Source organism: Cibotium barometz, chromosome 21 (genome assembly GCF_041138505.1).
Source record: "Cibotium barometz isolate CiBa-2024 chromosome 21, ASM4113850v1, whole genome shotgun sequence".
NCBI lineage: Eukaryota > Viridiplantae > Streptophyta > Polypodiopsida > Cyatheales > Cibotiaceae > Cibotium > Cibotium barometz.
Window position 1 is genome coordinate 5,225,001 of NC_141066.1, and position 21,458 is coordinate 5,246,458.

At 37.9% G+C, this 21,458-nt stretch overlaps 1 protein-coding gene across 2 annotated transcripts; it reads right to left on the reverse strand.

Annotated features, from left to right (window-relative positions):
- Positions 1–6,083: 6,083 nt before the first annotated feature.
- On the reverse strand, positions 6,084–7,644 carry LOC147626772 (uncharacterized). Of its 2 annotated transcripts, none has more exons than XM_086816088.1 (7): positions 7,586–7,644; positions 7,511–7,545; positions 7,362–7,426; positions 7,225–7,278; positions 7,043–7,150; positions 6,897–6,962; positions 6,084–6,797 (listed from the first exon to the last, which is right to left on the reverse strand). In XM_086816088.1, the coding sequence occupies exons 1-7, from the start codon at positions 7,627–7,629 to the stop codon at positions 6,765–6,767; spliced, it is 405 nt and encodes a 134-aa protein (XP_086672214.1). In that variant the 5' UTR covers positions 7,630–7,644; the 3' UTR covers positions 6,084–6,764. The 2 variants fall into 2 exon arrangements, with proteins under 2 accessions (XP_086672214.1, XP_086672215.1); XM_086816089.1 differs by having other exon boundaries at positions 7,362–7,430; positions 7,586–7,612.
- Between the last annotated feature and the right edge of the window lie 13,814 nt (positions 7,645–21,458).

Here is a 21,458-nt window from a genome sequence, read left to right on the forward strand (position 1 = left end):
TTTTGGTGAGTTTTTCCCCCAATACCTAAGCTAATGCCCTGGGGGTATATCCTACATTTCAGATTTAATGACAATGTTAGTTTCCCTAAATTCTTTTGTTTACTAGGTGTTTCAATTCATGTACATTACGTGCATTGGGTTTAAGAGTTAAATTTTTATCTTTGTCCAAGGGATCCTTGATTCTCACCAAAGTTTCTCATTATTGTATTTATCTTTGACCAAGTCAACTCATCTGTATAATTTGTTAATTATGGTATACATACACACAAACACGCACATAGTGCAATTCTTACATGTGTACTAAAGTTGATATTAGGGCCAAGCTAAAATTTCCTAACGTTCTAGCAAAATAGGCCTCAAAATTTCCTTGGTCTTTTTCTCTTTATTTGTGGGGCTCTTGGTGCAAAAAGAAAATACTTTGATCACTTTCTCTCTCCTAACAAATTACTTATTGGAATTTATTGCACTTAAACTTTATAAGAGGGTAGGAGGGATCTTACATCCTCCCTCACTCAAGATTTGAGATGCCTCATCTCATCTCATAACTTGGGGTAATTTCTATTTTGGTTCTCCTCCTTCTCCTAAGCTGTATCCTCGAGATAGAAAAATTTCCATTTTACCAAATATTCCCTTAGGATTTTGTTCTGATGTTGCTTTTCCCTAACATTAAGATTTTTTTAAGATTCTAACTCCATCTGATCTTGAATCGCCATGGCAACTTGATCATCTTCTAGAATATGTTCCAGACTAGAAACATACTTTTTTAATAAGCTAACATGCAAAAAATTATGGACCAAAAGATGTGGGGATAAAAAGAGCTCATATGCTTGATCCTACGAGTGATCACATAAGGCCCACAATATCTTGGAGATAGCTTCTTATACTTGCCTAACAATAGTGAACTTCTCTTAGGACGCACACATAAAAATACCATGTCACCTTCATAAAATTCATGAGGGTATCTTTTTGCATCTACATATAGCTTCTACCTATCCTGTGCTACTTTCATATCCTTCTTGATAGAGTGCATATGATTGTCCATGTCCCCCGCTCTAGCATTTGTTTTGATACTTCCACACTTGGATCTGACCAATTTAAAGGCATGAGACATTCTTGTCCATATAGTGCTTTTCAAGTTCTACCAAGTGAAGATAATTTAGCCACCTCCTTGGCTCACGGCGATTGTAAAATGCACGAAGGATGTCTTTGATAACTTGATTTACTCTCTCTATTTTGACCACCAGACTTCGGGTGATAGTAGGCAGTATTGAGGTCAAGAGATGTACTAACTGCTTCAAACAAAGTTTTCCATAATCGAGAAGTGAACTTGATATCTTTGTCATTGATTGATTCTATAGGGTAGGTCATGTAGTCTAAAGATTTCATGTAGAAATACTCTAGCTACATCGAGTGCAGTAAACGTTTTCTTGATTGGAATCATGTGGTGGGCTACCTTGGTTAGCTTGTCAATTATCACAAAAATCAAATCATAGTTGAAACTTAAGGGTAACCAAGTGACGATAAAGTCCATACTTATGCACTCCCGTTTCATTTGTGGAATGTCCAGGGGATGCAATCTTCCAAGTAACTTTACTTTCTCGGCTTTGATTTTTTGACAAATGAGACACTAGTGTACGTGATTCCATACATTCCTTTTTAGACGGCCAAAAGAAACTCCTTTTAACTACCATAAAGGTATTCATATAGCTTGGGTGTCTTGCTATGGGGCTGTCATGTGCTTCCATCAAAATCTTTATCTTGAAATCTCCCTTATCACGCGCGAGGACGTATATAAGCGATTATTGAATTATCAACATCCATTTTGAATTATGTATCCTTGTACCTTGTTCCTTTCCAAGGTAGTTTTCCTTCAATATTTCAATAAGGTAATGATTGGGGAAAAGAACTCATCTGACCCAATTCCTTCCTTGATTTGAGTAGGGAGTAAGTTAGAAATCATGGTTATAAAAAGTAAGGATGCTTCTCAACTCAAGGTATCAACAGGCATGGACATTTGCTTTACCATACCTATATTAATTTTAAAGTCAAACTCTTGTAATAATTGCATCCACCTTCTTTGATGCATGTTAAGATTGTTTTGAGTTTTCAAAATTCCATTTTAACTTTTGGGATCCATTATTAGAGTAAACCTTTGCCCAAGAAGATAACATTCTTAACCTTAATGCATGAACAATTCTTAATAATTCTAGATCATGAACTACATAATTTCACTCTCATGAGGCTTGACCCTTTGAGATTCATAGGCTACCTAGTTTTCCTTCCTACATGAGGATTCCTCCTATCGCAAAGCCACTTGCATTAGTAATAACCTCAAAAGGCTTATTAAACTCTGGTAGCTTCAATACTAAATTTGAAACAAAGTTACCTTCAATTTATCAAAAGCACTTTGGCACATTAAAGTCCAAATGAAGGAAATATCTTTCTTAAGAAGGGCTATCAAGGGAGAGGCTATCTTAGCATATCTCTGAATGAATATTCGATACCAACATGTGAGCCCAAGAAATCCTCTAATTTCTCACATTCTTCAGCTTCGGATAGTTAACGAGACAGCTTGAATCTTGGTGGGGTCTACCGAGATCCCATCCTTAGATAAAATAAATCCCAAATACTCAATGCAATTAGCAAAGAATGTACACTCAATTTTCTTTGCAAAGAGTCTATGTTTCCTCCAAATGTTTAGGAATTTTGCCTCATGATAGTAGTATTCTTCAAATAAACTAGGATGCCATCAAAGAATTCTAGAACAAAATCATCTAAATATCCACAAAAATTCTTACGTTAACAAATTGAAGATAACAGGGACGTTTGTCAAACCGAAGGGCATCATAGTAAACTCGTAGTGCCCATATCTAATGTTTAATGTTGTTTTTGGTCTATCCTATTCTCTTTAATTGTTATTTATCAACACATCCCAAAACAATTTCAATCAAGTACCAACAAATCAAGTTTTTATGTCTACTCTTTAGATATCTTTAAGTCCACATTGTGACAAACCATTGTGCAATCCATAATAGCCTCATTAGATACTTGAAAATCATGTATTTTTTTACAAAGATATGGAGTGAAATTTTAGATTGCATAATGATTTAGCATTGATGAAACTATGTGCTTCCACCATCAACCCAATACATGAGCCACCCTGCTATGCCTTAAGCTTCAAGTTTTTGTTCCCTTACAATCGACATAAGAATCATTGGATAAAGTGCACAAAGTGGTCGCATTGCATCATTCATACATTGCACGCATAGAGATAGGTAAACCATCATAATCACATTATCATTGTTTTGCACTACTAATGTCAAATGAAAAGTCACCTTGTAATGAAGTAACAACTTTAATAGTTAGCTTAAGGTTTATGGTCATAGGTCTCAAGTATAAAGGGGACTCATGGACCCTCATTTGTATCTTTTCATCATATGAACTTTGGAATGCACATTGGAGCTTAAAACTACCATATCTTGGCTTATGAAAGGTTATTTCCATCTTTTAGTGAAAGGCTAAATCGCTTAAGCATTATGCATGTTTTATTACTAAATTACATGTTAATCAATATAATGAATTGGTATCAAAGCCTTGATTTTGATTTTTGGGAGCTTTTTTATGGATTTGAGCAAGAAATTTTCAAGAAAATGAATATCTACAAATGATTTCAATAATTTTCTTGATTTTTGTAAGTCTTATGTTCTACATTTTCTTAGATTTTCTTGATGCTGATAGGAAAGATGGTGTAGTCGCAAATTTATACTTCATTTTATCAATTTTTGAAGGTTTTAAAGTATTTAGACAAGATTTGCAATAATTTTAGTAATTTTTAACCCAAATTTAGAGTGGGGGACCAATTTTTGGAAAGCCGTGAACCAAAATTAGAGAAATTATTACATCTCCAAGTTTCCCTCTTCTCCTCCTTATGTTTAAATTTTCTATGGCTATTATTCACCATTCTTGCCTTTATAGCTTTGCAATGCTTAAGACAAAGTTTGAAAGATTGACGAGCTACACATTAACTATCAAGCATAAGGTCATTTTTGCTCATAAGGGTTCCAAAATTAAGGCTCATTTTCATGGAGATGAACAAATGGATGACCTACATTCTCAAATAATGCATATAGTTACTTCTCATCATATGGGTGTCTCCTAGGAGTCTCTTTATGTTATTACAAGCCTCAATGATGAGATTTATGATTTTTCTCAAAATTAGGGTTTTGCATGAAATTATGGTTCTCGCCCATTTTTAAGAAATTAACATCACTTTGCACTTGCTCACTCTCCTCTACCCCATAAATGCCACCTTTATTACATTATTCCACAATAAATAAGGTTTCTTGGCTACTTTTGAAATTTGGGGTTTCTTGCCAAAATTAAGATTTTCATCTAAACTTTTGAGAGTGTTTAAGTGGTGTGTGTTGAAGTGGGGTGTGTGTGTGTGTGTGTTAGAGTGTACACACATACCTTCAACTAAACTTTTAAGAGTGTTTAAGTGATGTGTTAAAGTGGTGTGTGTTAAAGTGGTGTGTGTGTGTGTTATAAAGTGTACGCACATACCTTCAAAGTAAATAATTTTAAAATCAATGAAGCTATGTATGCCCCCCAAATTCATTAAAATGTAAGTAACTAATCCCACCAATCTTAAGGTTTTTAAGCTATTAAGAAAAAGAGCATACAACCTAAATTTTCAAAAATTATCAAACTTAAGGTATCATGGTACAAGAGTAAGATCATATGAAAGCTTGGGAAATGTAGAAGCAACTCTATGTGTGTGTTAAAATGCACATACCTTCAAAGTAAAATTTAAAATTAGTGAAGCTATGTATACCTCCCAAATTTATTAAAATGAAAGTAACTAATCCCAATAATCTTAAGGTTTTGAAGCTATTAAGAAAAAGAGCAAAAACTAAATTTTCAAAAATTATTATATTTTAAGATATCATGGTACAAGAGTAAGATCAAATAGAAGCTTGGGCAATGTAGAAGCAACTCCATAGCATAGGTAAGGTATATGTATGCATTTTAAATCTTTAAATCTCCCATGAATATGATGGTAATTTTTGGGCTACAAGAATATTTTAAGCAACCTTTTTATATTAGTAAGATGCTCTCTAAGATTCTCATAAAGTGAGTATCACTTAGGATTAAATACGAGTTTTAATAATGACACAAACAATGATAAAGAGCAAATAGTGCATTTCTTCAATGAAATGCTTAAAATGAGTAAGTAAAAATAATATATATACAAACATCAATCTTACCCTTTTTATGGTTACTAAATCATTAAAACTTTTTTGAAGTCCATATATATTGATTAAATGTATTATACAAAACAAATTCAAATACTAAAGAACCATGTTAAATTTGACAAAAACTCTAAATAAATAAGAACATATACAAAAATCAAGAGATTATTAAAATCAAATATAGATATTTTATTTGCTCATGAACTCTTTACTTAATTCAAGAAATGAAACCTCCCATCATTAAAACTAAAGCTTAAATATCAAATATAATTAAAAAGTACTTGTGCACAACAAAGGTAAGTCAAAAGAAAAAAGGTTAATACCCATGAAAGCTAACAAATAATCAAGATCAACACCAATTACAAATACATGATGCCCAATGTATTTTACCTCTAACAAAGAGGATAAATAGTCTTCTACAAGCTCGATATGTTGAAAAGATGAAAGGTAACCCAAAAATAATACATCCAAAAGATGCTTATGGTGACCCACATATCTACTTTTAGATTTGAGATTATGACCATCATCCCGATGCCTTACTAATAACGTTACTTCTTTATTATAAATATATATACATGTACACATTATCTCTCTCTCTCACTCACACACACACACACACACACACACACACACACACACACAAAACGCGTACATGTATATATGTATACGTACATTAAGATGATGGTCGAGAGTGTATAGATAAGACAATTTATCTAGCTACCACACACTGTAAAGGTTAGATCTCAACAATTAATCTAAGAATGTGTATTATCTCGCATGGATTCTATGTCCAAATTTCAAAAGTCAACATCTTCTTCAACGAATAACAAATTCTGAATGTCATTGGTCTAACCATTAACCCCTTTGAGGGTAACTAGTTCCAACTCCCATTGCTAGTGTACTTAAGATCCCTAAGTCAAACAAGCTCTCGAATGTCAATGAGTCATGGCCAGAGGACATCTTGATGAGAAAGTCAGCATCCTCTTTGACAGTAACAAGTTTTGAGCTCCATTGATTTGGAGAGTAACAAGTTGTCATTGCCATCGTCCCCTTTCAGGGACCGATTCAGACTCCCATTGCTAATATACTTGAGTTTCTTACGTCGCCCTCGTGAACTTTGCTGATGCAAAACAATTTCGTTGGTGAAAGTGGTGTTGCTACCATGATCTTGCTTAGGTTAGAGTTTGAAGTTTCGTGTATTCCAGCTTCAACAGACACTCAGAGCTATTTAAATTTATCTCAAGCAAGACTTGAAAAGTAAACAGTGCACCCTGTAGGTGGGCCAAAAAGCCAACTGCTAATAAACTCTAGCTAACTGCTTTACAACAGAATGGCATCCTAACCTAAGAAAGAGCTGACCCTAAGCTTATGAGAAAGGCCAAGACGACAGATATTACTCAGAGGACAAAGATCTCACGGCTCTCTCTCTCTCTCTATATACGCATGCACTTAAAAGAACACTCGAAATACGCTTTAGCCACACTCCATTCGAGACCCTCCTGTAGCCTCAACCTACCCCCTCTTCTGGTGCTGCTCAGAGGTTACCTGAAACGGAAAAGGCGACGCATTCAAAAGAGCAACTAAAAAAGGGTATCACCTGCACCAGCAGGCGGGATGCAGGGAAGTAGAGAAATGCCTTGTTACCTGCTTGGAGATGTTGGCTGTAGCGTCCAATTGCTTCTTGAGCGTCTCTCGAAGATCCTGGAATTCCTGCTCACGAAGCGAGCAATTGGATTAATCGAAACCATGGGGAGAGAGAGAGAGAGAGAGAGAGAGAGAGAGACGCTTACATTCCGTAGCTGGTCCACTTCCGTGTTCAGAGTGTTCCTTAACTCCCCCAGCTCCAACCTGTAATTTTGCACTTGAGTGTCCAGCCTCCCCCTCCATTCTTGCAAATCCTATTTAAGAAAAAGGCATTATTAAAAGGAATGAGGCAGAAAGGGTTGCAGCGAGAAAGGGAGAGGGACTTTACCTCCCTTAGGCTCTGGACGCGCGCAAGAAGCTCTGCCCTGGACTCCTTGAGGTCCTGCAGACAAGAAGAGCGCTGTGAGAGAGAGAGAGAGAGAGAGAGAGAGAGAAGGATTGCCCCGGAACCGGAGAGACTATTACCGTGATCCTGCTGGAGTCGGAGGCGAGAATAGATCCTACCCTGCTATGGCGACCCGCATTCTCGTCTGCCTGAGAAAAGAGTATAAGACACGCACTGCTATGTCAAGGAAAATAGGGATTGTAAAGCAGGGGCAATGTGGATTCGTCACCTCTGGAGTCGGAGAGGAAGCCATGGCGATGCAGTGTTCATACGGTGAAGATTGGACTGTTGTTATTATGCGATGATGTTTGAAATTTGAAACTTGAAAAATAGAGCGGGAACTTTCATTCAAATTACCGCCTTAAGCGATTTTACCCGAGACACGTAGGGGATGACACCATGACAAAGGGATGGACGTTGCCACTTGGGGTTGGGCGGTGAAATGGTTGGTGGGCCAAGTGTGTAAGTCCACGTTATTTGATGGAATAGGTGCTCCCAGATAACACGGCTCTCTAAGCGTTTATCCCAAAAAAAAAAAAAAAAACAAAAGGGTGGCTTTTCAAATGTCCAGGGACAGAGAAGCCCTCAGAATGTGTTATCAAACCCATCTCCAAGCACCCGCATTGGCTTGTTCGTTTTTGGCTTCACAAATTCTTTTTCTATGTTTCTAGTAATTTGAAGTTGGCCAAGTGGGTAGTGTGTCACATTCAAGGCTCGAAAAAAATGGCATTCTAATGTATTTGTACCAGCTAGAATTAAGAAAAACCGGCTGAGATTCTAAGTAGCCCTTATTTTAAGGAATGATTTTTCATTTATTTTAGTTATAAAATTGGCATATTGTAGAGATTTGAAACAAAATTGGCATATTGTAGAGATTTAAGATTTGTACTTATTTTCATTGGTTGAAAAATATGTTTTTTTCGAGCACTGGGACTCACATTAGATTGAGGATCAAAACACCATGGGTCCGCTTTTCATGCACGGCCTATTATGACCAATGGGTTCTTTTGCATATCACACTTCTGGTTGAATATGGCCATGATTAGACGCACCTCAGATTTGCAAAACTCGTACACAAATGGTCCTAAATGTATGTGCACACCATGAAGAGGAGTAGGGTTTAGGGTTATCGTCTACTAACCCATGTCCTATGGAAGCTTTTGAACATATGGTATTTGTAATGAAGCAACAACTTTAGATTAGGTTTAGGACCTTGGTCATGGGCTCAAATATAAAGGGAGGCTCATGGACTACTATTGTTCCTTTTTTATACCTTTTGATATCTTTTGACCTCTTGACTCTTGGAGTCTCGTGGCTTTCAAACCTTGGCTTATGGAAGGTTATTTCCATCCTTTGGTGAAAGGCTAAATCACATAGGCATTATGTATGATTTCTCAGCATAATGATTGTCCCTAATCTCAATTTTATGATCACTCCATTTCAATTGGTATTAGAGCTTTTAGCTTAGATCCTTGCTTAGAGAGTGATTAGATGATAATTATTTTTAGATTATTCTTAATCCAATTTTCAAAATGCATTTTCTTAATCATAATTAGTGATAATCATTTTCAGAATACTATTAATCTAATTTTTCAAAATGCATTTTCTTCATCATGATTAGTGTTAATCATTCTTGGATTAAGGATTTCCACAATTTTCAAAATGCAGTTTCTTGAGTTTCTTGCATTTCTTGATGTTCTTGAAAATCTTCTTGATTTTCTTGAATTTTGGAGAATTTTTACATAAATTAGAGTCTATTTTTATCAAATCTTCATAGAAAACCTAGTTTCATGCTATAATTTGCAAGATCCTTTGAGTTCTTTGCATTTTTGGGGGATTGTGCAATTTTTTGGTGAAATTAAGAAAGGTGCTGAGTATCAAAGATATTGGAGACAGATTATAAATATTACAAATTTTGAACAACAATGAGCATATTGTGTAGAGTTATTACAGTTTTCTTGTAGATTTGAGTGTAGATTCAACATCAGTGTAGAGTTATTGTTCAGATTACAGTTCTATGCATATTATAGTTCTGTGCAGATTATTGCAAAGGCATTGTCAAGATTTACAGTTCTATTTCAGATTTGAATAAGTTTATGTTCCATAATTGTGAAGATTTCAAAACACAATATAGATTGGAGCAAATATTATGTATTTTTTAAAACTTTGAAGAATCTTGGTGCAGATTTATCAAGTTTACAAAGATTTCAAATCTTTGCTTTTAAAAGAGTGGAAAACACTTGGCCAAAAATAGCACCATCAACATTGAAGGATTTTTACAATTTTAAGCAAATCTTGGTCCCAACTTCAACATTCCTGGCCAAGATCAACATAAAACATCAATAGCTCAGCAACAAAACCATGAAAGTCATTAAGCTTTATATAGCTCTATTATTATTCTCCAAGCATGCTGTTGATCAATAGAATTCATCTATCATGTTGAAAATGCAACATGCATGTTGACATGGTGAAAGATTTGATATTTGGACACATGCTAAAGTTGAAAACTAGTACAATCCCTCTCAAAATTGAACGAAGACCAATGGCTAGGCCAATGTGCTTCCACTACACCAAAGGATTCTGGTTTTCCATGCAAAATGTTTAAGAGTAGCATGCAAAGTAGACTGCAAAGTGACAACAAGAGACTGAGTTATACAAGTTACTAGCCATTAAAGGACATAGATAACATGAAGACTATTGAATTAGATGTAGATTGAAGTTCTTATAAAGAAGATATGTTTTCTAAAAGCACAGCATCCCTGCATAATACTAGGTTTCAAGCTCACGTGGTTAAACTCATACACATTGTAAGTTATGGGGAAGGAGAGTTTTCAAAGTAGCAAGAAGAACTCAGCCCTCTCTTAAAGCCAGACAATGCAATCTTCCAAGTGATGGAGAACACTATTGTTTGTGTAATGACAAGAAGGTTGGGCAAGATCAATACTTGCAGCATACTTGTGTAACGATAAGAAGGGTGGGCAAGATCAATACTTGCAGCATACTTGTGTAACGATAAGAAGGGTGGGCAAGATCAATACTTGCAGCATACAAGAAGCTTTTTACAGTGCAGTCAAAAACATCAAATTGCACTCAGAAGTGTGATGACGACCATAGCAGAGGTGATTGATTGTTCTTTCATACATGAATAACATACAAATTGTGACTCAAAGTTTCCAAAAACCAAAACATAGAAGAGGAAGATCTCAACAATTGCCTACTCTAAAATTGTCATACTTGCATGAAATCAAGGATCAACACTACATCTGGAGTCACTTATTACCAGCACAAGTCATAAGGTAATGGATCTACCAAGTAAGTCTAAATAATAGTACGAGAAGATTGGATCATGGCACCGTAAAGGCCTTACACACAGGTTGATGCCCACTGACACATATAGGGCGTATAGCTTGTGAAAGAAGAACACTATTATGTGTTGAAAGTAGCCATCATGGGCTACTCATGTAAGGTTTATTCAATAGCGTAAGGCTAAAAGATGCAAGGTCTATAACTGCATAAGGCTAAAAGATGCAAGGTCTATAACTACATAAGGCTAAGGAGCATATGTGTAACAAAGTGAAATGGTCTCATACGAATAATGGGCCCAAGGCCAATTGACCATGCCCATTATTCATATGTCACATATGCCATATTTGGGGTACCTTTTAGATAATCATCAATATACAAGTCAATTACTCTCTCTTCTCTCTAAACCTATGCTAATCAACCCAATCTAGGCTAATTAGGTAATTCAAGGCTAATCTAGATGCTCCTTTCTTTCATTGGTATCAGAGCTTAGTCTTTGATCCATTTTCATCTTAGATTCAAGAAAATTTGAGGAATTCTTGGATTTCTTTATTATCTTGATCAAGAAGTGGGACATGGTGATCTTGATTGAGTGGATTTGATCTTTTTTATTCACCTTTCCTAAGTTTTGGGGCCATGGGTTGGCAGAGGACCAAATTTTGAGGGAGCCGCTCCTAATTTCAAATCACAGGACCAAATTTGGGGAAAACCTATTAATCTTGTTTAGTGCTAATCCAAAAACATTTTTACTCTTTCCTCTTCTTCATGTTTGATCTTGAAGGGATTAGGGCTTCAATCTTTGGTTGAGTACTGGCATTAACTTAGGGTTTTGACATGGCATATCAAGAGCTTCACAATGATCTAATTCATGGTGTTTTTGTTGGTCATGAGGACGCTGGTCACCGTTCGTGTTTTTTTTCCTTCACTACTACTGAGCTTCAAGTTCACATAGAAGCTTGTTTAAGCTTGGGAGAAGCTTAAGCAAGCACAAGATTCCTTTAAGCTTGATCTTGGGGGGTTTAGGTGGCGATTTGTGGTGCTAAAGAGACGATTTTGGCTGTGCGATTTCTTCATCATTTGGAGCTACGATTCATGGTCACTCACTTGCCGTTGCTTCTAATTAAGGCTTTCCAATGGATTTCTTTACTTAGATGGCTTCAAACCTTGCAAATCTATGGACATTGGTGAGTTTTTGGTCATCTATGGCCTAAATTTTTATGCATTTTCCACCAAGAAAGAAAAAAAAAGGGCACATCTTTCGTTAGAAGCTTCACTTTTCATCATTATAGCTCCATTAGATGCATTTGCAAGCTTCTTTGATCAAGAAACAATAGTAATGGAGTTTTCATGCCACTTTCTTGATTGTATAGGGTTGTCAGCATGGCCATACATGCAAATATGGGTTCACATTTGAATCCACATCAAAATTAGTGATTCAAATGGCATGTATGTCTCTATTTTGGCTTGATTGATACATAAATGGTGGAAAGAGGAGTACATTGAGCTATTTGGATGCATGATGTTGGGAATGAGACATGCCTATGCTTCTTTGACATGCCTTTTATGTGTTCCTTTGAGCTCATGTGGTGAAAGGCTATGTACCGAATCCATAAGGGAGGCATAAGGCTAGTGAATCTTGATATTGTAACCATTTGGCATGTTTTATAAATGCCATTGGTACGTGTTCTTTACTCTCATCCATTTCTAAGCTTTCATTTTATTCTTGCATAGCTATAAATCTAAATATGTGGTGAGGGTACCTTGGCAATAAGAAGAAGAGGCCAAGGAGAGTGCATCTTAAACTCACCGTGCCATGAGTGCCATGGTAAAGTGGTATGGTGGGGGATTAGGTACTATGGTGGTGAAGACTTGACCCAAGCCCTTGCTCTCAGATTTCAAACTTTAGTAAGGGGGTTGGAAGAGAGGAGATCGACAAGATTCAACATGCTATATCAACCTCCAAGTGTTCTCAATGGATGCATTTTGATGGGCTAAGATTTGGCAAGCAATGGATATAGTATTGTAAGTGAAATTCAATTGAGTTTATATTGAGATTTCGTTTGCAAATACAAAGGAGATGTTGCCAAATTTTTTGCAAAGAGCACATATGCAAGGCACTTGGGGTTAAATTTGGATCCCTGAAGAAAATTGATGTGTGCATGCCTTTGACTGGGTCTGAGACTTAGGGGAAGTGTGGATAGCTATTGGAGACAATCTCGATAGGTTTTTTGCTGCATTGGTAAACCCTAATAAAGTCCAAGAGGGTTGGGACTGTTTTCAAGGGACTTCATTCTACTCTCCAAGGGGCTACGTTTGGAGCCCTCAAGCACTCCATTCTGACTCTGTTTACTTCTTCGATCGACAAGTCTCCCCGCAAAATGGTGCCCAGTCAAAAACAGAGAATAAAGTTGGAGATTTGAGCATGTCGGGGCGTTGTACATGCCATTAGCTCCCCAAAAAACCAAAGGGCTCTTGATTTTGGCACCGTTGACTTGGTGCAATAGTTGACTAGTTAAAAGGGTCAAAATAAATTATTATTACCAATCAAATTTGGTCAAGGCATTGACATACATGTGTAAGACTTGGTTAAAGAATTCCATCAAGCTAAAGACTTCCAAAATTGGCTTTCGTTTGATCAAGATTTGGTCACGTTTGTGTTGAGGTTGACTTTTCCACAAAAGTCCAAATAGAGAATAGTATAGGGTTGACTAAGTCAAAAGCAACTACATAAGTAGATAGAGTCAAAAACAACTACATAAGTAGATAGAGCATTGAAATACCTCTCTATAGAGCCAAACACCATTCAATTTGGAGTTTGGGAACCCTTCCAAAAGTCTTGAGCAATTGAGATGATACCGAAGGCCAAACTCAACAAGGGGAACTACAAGGAAGCTCTTGAGTATGAAGCAAGCACATCGAAAGCAAGACAAGAAGCAAACCAGGTTGCTCAAGGAGCTATGCAAGAAGAAATTAGTGGCAACACCAATGAAGGGGGGCATCAAGAGGTAAATGTTCCACAAATACCTAAAGAAGGCGAGGAGATGAACATGAACAACATGATGTATCTCATGCAAATTATGATTGAAAACATGGACCAAAGATTTCAGTTCATGCTGGACAAGTTTGACTCTATGAGTAACGAGATGCATAATGGAATCTCAAGCTTGAGGCAAGATGTGGATAAAGGCAAAGAAGCCTACGGTGGACCTATGTTGCATCCATATGCACCAAACAATTTTCCACTAATGGGGGCCACAAACTTATGGATATTTTCTGGGACCTTCACATGAAAATGCATTGCATACTCCTCAAGCTAGTATGCACCACGTTGATGGGAATCATGAGTCTATTCCTGGAAAGGAAAAGATTCCTCCGTTGTTGATGCATCAAGGTGGAACAAGTATGTCTGGTATGCATATGCATGGTCCTAATGAATGGGGTTTCATCAATGCAAGGAAGAAATGTGGACAAAAGCAAAGGCATAGTGTTGGAGGAATCAAGGGTGAATGGAAATTGGAATCCTTCACACATGAGTGGTCATCACTTTGATGAGATGGGTCATCATTTTAATGGGATGGAACCTAATCACGGTAGACCTCATCACTTCAATGAGTTTGGGGTCAATCATGTTAGACCAATTGAGCATAGACCACATGTTCATCATTGAGGTGGTGATGAAGATGAGTTTAAGGGAGTGAAGGACAAGTTGACTTTTACTGAGTTCAAGGGTGAAGGCTCAACCAATGAGGAGTATGAAGAATGGATTGATAAGATGGAGCTTTACTTTGACCTTAGTCCTCGTAGTGATAGGGCCAAGGTTTTGTTTGCTACTTTGCATCTAAAAGGTTATGCCCATGCATGGTGATGGCACTTGAATATTCATGGCTATTTGATCACTGCTTGGTGGGAAGATTTCAAGAATGAGATTAGGAGAACCTTTGTTTCAGCCCTCAATAGATCAAGGATGGTGGAGAAATGGGATGATCTCACTCAACGGGCAATGTCAAGGACTATGTGCACAAGTTTATGAAGTTTTCACTTCATGTAGAAGGCTTGAGTGAGGAGTACAAATTGAGGAAGTTTATCAAAGGGCTACAAAACAACATCAAGATTGATGTGGATGCTCAAAGGCCCAAAACCATCAAGGAGGCCACGCTTCTTGTGCGAAGATCTATGAGGCCAAGTACACACATGCTGGTGGAGCAAGGCATGGATTGAGGGCTGATATTGGCACTTCAACTTTGGGAAAATTTTCAAGTGGAGTTGCTTATCACACGGGTCCTCCTAGATTCCCAACCATCTATGGAAGAGGTCGAAGAGGAAATTTCAAATTTGGTAACTCTTTTCCTCAACCTCCAAATGGTGATGGGAATCAAGTTGATGCGAAAGCATCTAACAAGAGCAAGGTTATTGGGGAAGATCGTATTAATGATTTAAGGACAAGGGTTTGTGCTTCAAGTGCGGTTTGACAGTTCTAGGACTCTTCGTATTCCTCTTTAGGGCACATATTGCCTTGGGTAAGGTGCATTGGCAAGCACGGGTCTTGTCAGTGGAGTTGGCAAGGCCAGGTGTTGGCCAAGTGGAACTAGTGCAACCATCAGTTGTTACCTTTGAGGTTGAATTTTATAGCAATGGATAGTGTCATGGTTTCCCATCCTCATGTAGTATGTGCACTAGATACCTCCTTGCCTTGGTCTAAGGTGGGGAAATTCCATGCTTGTGTGGTTGGCATGGCATATTGAACACCGGACCAACTCATGTCTGGGGTATAGATGTGGTTGGCCTATGTTTCTTTCCTTACCTCGACCTTCTATTGCTCAATCATTTACCGCATGAGCATAACCACCAAGTCTCCTATGCCTGGTGTGGCATGTGGCTCTTTCCCTTTGATGCCTACCTTGGAAGGTATTATGCTAAAGGATGCTTCACACAAGGGGTTTCTTCAAGGAGATTTGTTGTAGGAGTTCCCATGAAGTTATCATCAAATTTTATGGCACGTTTGCATCATGGTTCAAAGTTCTTATGCTTTTCTAAGTGCAAGACATTATGCAAGGCCGAATTGAGGATTCCTTCTAGGAATCTCCTAGTTAATTGTCCGTCAAAGAACTTGGCACTGTTTAAGCATCGTGAGTGAAGGTATCTCACTCTATTGATGGATTCTTTCTCTTTTTATTTGTTGACTTAGTAAAGCTAATCGATTAGGTTCCATCGAGTTCCCTAGTGGGAGTACCCAATTGTGAGTTCAGGGAGTCGGAGTCAACCTTGTCTTTTGGTTTTAGTGATCAAAACCATTGTCATGCATTTCCTCCTAGGGCAAGGCTAAAGGCACTTGCTTGTACAAGGTCATTAGGTTGTCCCCGCATGTGGCCACACATCTAATCAAACATTTCAAAGTGTGCAATGGGGTCCCCAGTCCCATTGAATTTGGACATCGATTTCATGATTTATATGGGCTTGATAGTAGTTTGGTGCCTAGGGTTTGGTCCTATTTGCTGCAGCAGAGCTCCCTGTGGTGGAGGTGTTGCCGCTAGCCCTAGTGCTACCCCCTTCCTATTTGGGATGCAATCCTTAGGATAGCTTCCATGGATAGTGTAGAGGGTAGCAATGTAGGTGGTGGTTAAGGTAGTGGTTGTGGGTAGTAATATGGGTAGTGGTTGTGGGTAGTAATATGGGTATGGGTAGGTTGGTGGAGGCATGGTATATGCTTGGTGTTGCCCTTGTTCTCGAGGCAAGTTTGGATACTATGGAGGATAGTCATGCAAGGTTGGTTCATATTATGGCATGTATGGTCCTCCTCTAGAGTTAGATCTAACCCAGAGTTTCCTACTCCATGCCGCACAGCTCCCATGGACTCTTCTATGCTAGTGGCTTGAGTGGTTGTTGTTGTGGCCTCTGTAGTCATGTTGAAGCTAAATTCTCTTACAATGCTTGTAGTGCTGGGGCCAGATGTAGCAAAGCCAAAGGGGAGAGTGGGTCTCCAAGTTGTTCTAAACACACCAAGGTTCGTGTTCTATGAGCTAGATAAGCCAAAAGCTGTTGAGGTAGTTTCTATTTCAGTAACAATTCCCATTGTAGCTCTAGGAAGAATTACTCCTTCCTCTATAGTATTGATGCTTCTCATTCCTAAGCCAAATTTGTTAGCATCATATCGCGAGCGGATAGTGCCTCCGTGTTTGGTCTTTCTAAACAGGTAGCTCTCACTTGTCGGCAGTCAGTTTGATGAGTCTTTGACTCCTACTACTTTGACTCCCACTCCTCAATTGGACCCCCTATGATGATATTTATAAAACTCCTTTAAGTAGTCAGGGAGTCAGGCAATCTAACTTCTTAGTCCATACACCTCTCTTCTGAAGAAATAGGTTCCCAAGAAAAGGCCTCAATCAAGCTAGCATTCTCGCAATTGCTCAAATGCTTAGTTTAGGGATGCTTGGCTCTTGTGGGTTTCCAAAGATTGTGGAGTGTGTGGAGATTCCTCTTGAGAGGGTACTCTTTATTTGGCATCATTAGAGGAACTCTCCTCAAGCATGGGATTAAATCCAAAAATCCTACATGACCTCGTGTTTATGTAAGGGTGATCAACTAAGAGAACTCTTCCTACTACTGATAGAAGTCAAGTAGAGATCTTGGATATTCTAGATTCAGCTGATTTTTTAAGTTTTTATCTCTGTTGGACTTGGAATGTGTGTTCGCAAGTTGAGTATGTGTATTCTGAGTTAGATACATACATGGCTATGGAAATTAGGGCCCAGGACTTGTGAACATGCATTCCTACTTTGGTATGTACGTACATAATTTTGACAAGTCTACCACTTACAATGGTAGAAATCAAGGCCATGTGATGGTCGATTTTTAATCGTTTCTATCATTATGAACATTTATATGAGGAATATTTTTTTATCCCTCCCTTAAAAAGAATATTGTGTAGATTTTCCTTGTTAGACTTGTGAACCTGCATTTAGACTTGAGAACATGCGTACCTAGGTCTAGTTGAGCACATACATAGGCAAACTAGCGCGGGTAGTTTTATGTGTTTTGGCTTCCCTCTAGTTACTCCTTAATGGTGTATATTTTGGATTTCTTGCTTGATAACATGCTTTAGCTTTTCCTAACCTACCTAATGATGTGCACAATGTAACCTAATGGTGTTTATACAAAGATTAATGGTGAGATTAAGTCCTATGATGCCATGATTTGCATCAAGGTAAGCAAAGTAAACAATAAAACATTAACAAACAAAGGTTAAAACCGCTAGATTTGCACTCCAACTAGGGTGTGATAATATTCTAAATATAAAGAATAGCAAGGGAGTCCTAATAATCAAAGGCACATCATCCCTAGCAGTGGTGCCAAAGATGTTTACATGAGAGAACACTTAAGCATTACAAGATAGAGAAAAGGAGAGGAGAATGCAAGGGACATACCAATGTGCACCTCAAGCCACTCTTGGTAGAGTAACTCTTTCTATTATAGAGCTGGGGTCCTCAACCTTGCCTCCTTTGTTGTAACCACAAAGAAGTTGTGAAAATGGGTGGGGAGAAAAGAGAGAGATAGCTATGGAAAGCTCAACCTCTACTTCGATGCCACAAACAATGAGTGAAAGCATGAGAGAGTAGAATAGAGAAAGAGTGAGGGAGGAGAGAGCATACATCAACACCATAACACCATCACTCACCCACACGATCCCTAAGCATGCATGCAACAAGGAAGAAAAGAAAGCATATAAGAAACTCAATCACAAGAGCAAGAAGCTCAAACTCAATTTTGTGAGAATGTTTATCATTAGTCATGTCTTATATATCCAGCTACCCCACTAATGTCGGAGGGCCTAATAAGCTAGTCTAGGCTAATTTCCTAGCCTAAATATATACTAGTATTACACATCATAAGATTGGTTTTTGACTATCTTTCAGTATTACACATAAGTTGTAACTCAAAAATTTCCCATAATCATTTTGCATTGCATGATACAAAAATATGGCTTGAGAAAGTTGTCGCGCATGGAGTAATGTTAGGCAATGTGGTTAACAAACTCTCTCACTCTCACCCTCTCTCTCTCTAACTCTCTCACTCTCTCACTCTCTATCTAACTCTAACTCTTTGTAACTTTAACTCCCTATAGACCTAAGTCTCCTCTAACTCTCTCTCTCTCTCACACACACACACTCTCGAACTCCCTCTCTCTCTCTCTCTCTCTCTCTCTGTGTGTGTGTGTGTGTGTGTGTGTGTGTAACTCTAACTCTCTATAGCTCACCCTCTCTATCTACCTTTATCACTCTAACTCACCCTCTTTACTCTAACTCTCTTTAATCCAAACTCTGAATCTCTCTAATCCAAACTCTAACTCTCTCACTATTTAACTCACCCTCTTTATCTAACTATCTCACTCTAAATCATCCTCTCTTTCTAATCCAAACTCTAACTCACTCACTATCTTACTCTTTGTAACTCTAACTCTCTCTCTAACTAACTCTAACTTTCACTCTTTGTAATTCTAACTTAGTCACCCTCTTCGACTCTATTTCTCTCTAACTCTCTCTCTCTCTCTCTCTCTCTCTCTCTCTCTAATTATCTCTCTAACTTTCTTGCTCTCTCTCTCTCTCTCTCTCTCTCTCTCTCTCTAATTGTCTTTTTAAATCTCTCTAACTCTTGCTTTCTCTTTATCTCTCTTTCTCTTTATCTCTCGCTTTCTCTTTATCTCTCTTTCTCTTTCTCTTTATCTCTGTGTAACTCTAGCTCTCTCTCTCTCTCTCTCTCTCTCTCTCTCTCTGTCTCTCTCTCTCTCTCTATCTATCTATTTGTCTCTCTCACTCTAACCCTCTCACTCCCAAATAAGATATTTATAGAATAGATATAAAATATAGAATATAGTAGATATAGAATATGGTGGTGGAGATGAAAAGCTATCATATATGTATGGGGTGAAGGGAGTAATCATCATGGTCCTATGCTATATGACCCAAGTGAAGAGGACAATTATGTTGGCAATATGCTTAAATGTGAATGCATGTTTCCTCAAAGAGAAAAGGGAAGACTAAAGCGCTGATTGCATATAAAGTGTGCTTTGCCTAGAAAAGTTATTTTATCTTTTGATTATATTACTATAGGAAAGCAATTGAGGCTACTCTCAAAAAATAGAACATTGTGTCATGACTTCTTAAAAATATGGCATAACAAGGATAGTGGCTCTTTGGTGACTCAAGATGTGCTTCATCTAGGATTCATGGCTTTTGGGATGGTAGTTAAGTGCAAAGATGTTTATGAATTTTGGTATGTCTCAGAGCATTGGTTCACATTTGTTCTTACATGATGTTGACCATGAGATGTTAAAAGAAAGGAGCATCTAGATTAGCCTTGAATTAGCTTAATTATCCTTGGATTAACCTAGATTAGGATGATTAGCCTAGGTTTAGAGAGAAGAGAGAGTAATTGACTTGTATTATGATGATTATCAAAAGGTACCCAAAATATGGCACATGTGATCTATATACATGACCACCCCCTTCACACTATTATAAGTGTTGTCCATGGGCATGGTCAATTGGACTTAGGCCCATTAGATTAGTGTTTTCCATGAGATGTTAAAAGAAAGGAGCATCTAGATTAGCATTGAATTAACCTAATTATCTTTGGATTAACTTAGATTAGGATGATTAGCCTAGGTTTAGAGAGAGAAGAGAGAGTAATTAACTTGTATTATGATGATTATCAAATGGTGCCCAATGGCACATGTGATCTATATACATGACCACCCCTTTCACACTATCATAAGTGTTGTCCATGGGCATGGTCAATTAGACTTAGGCCCATTATTCATATGAGACCATTTCACTTTGTTACAAACCGTCCCCACCCAAAAGGTTTCATACTCGAAACCATTGATATGTGTAATTACAATCCTCATGGATGGAGTATATATCAATGGACTCATGTCAAACTTGAAGCTCATGTGCTCACACCATGTATGGGAGACCAAAATTGCATGTATATGGTTGTAAATTGCTCAATGTATATGGTTGTAAATCGCATGTATATGGTTGTAAATCGCAATGTATATGGTTGTAAACTGCTCAATAAGCCCTTAAAACAAGCCATAACATCTACCCCATAATTTCATAAGAACTTGAGTAGCTTCCAATCATTATGCATACAATTTCCAAGGGTGTAGGGCTGTCCACAGTGAATTTATAGGAATTTCTAGCAAGTTACTTCACTGTTCATGACCCTCGTTAGACTTCCAAAATTCATCCAACAACCCTTCAAATCCTTCCAATGTAGAGGTGGGTTGCTAATAAGAAGCTTCTTCCTTAGGTAGCCTTCGCCATTTAACCAAGTACTCCACTAATGTATGGCTCTTTCTCTTGTACCCACAATCGCTTCCGGTATATACTCAATCATCCCCTCCTCATTCACTAGAGGTAATTCATATTGCACAAATACCTCCAGCCTAAGGTAAGCTTTGAGATCTGATACATGGAATACATCATGAATCTTTAAGGTTAATGGAAGCTCCAATTGATAAGCAACTTTACCAACACGCCTCACCACCACCTTGTATGGCCCATAGTAACAATGAGCTAACTTGGTGTTTGTGTTGCCCTTGAGAGAACCATATCTTGTCTTGGGAATCCTCAAGAATACCCAATCACCCTCCATGAACTCCAATGGCCTCCGATGAGCATCAGCATAATGTTTCATCCTTTCTTGAGCTTGCTTCATATTACCTTTGCATTGTTGCAAGAGTGCATCCAGCTTTTCCATCTCCTCTTTTGCATTAGGATTCACCCCTTCTTGCTTTTGAACCATCATTGGCATATTCACTTTGTACGCATTGGGTGCCTCAAAAGGTGACATGCCAATGCTCTCATGATGCGTGC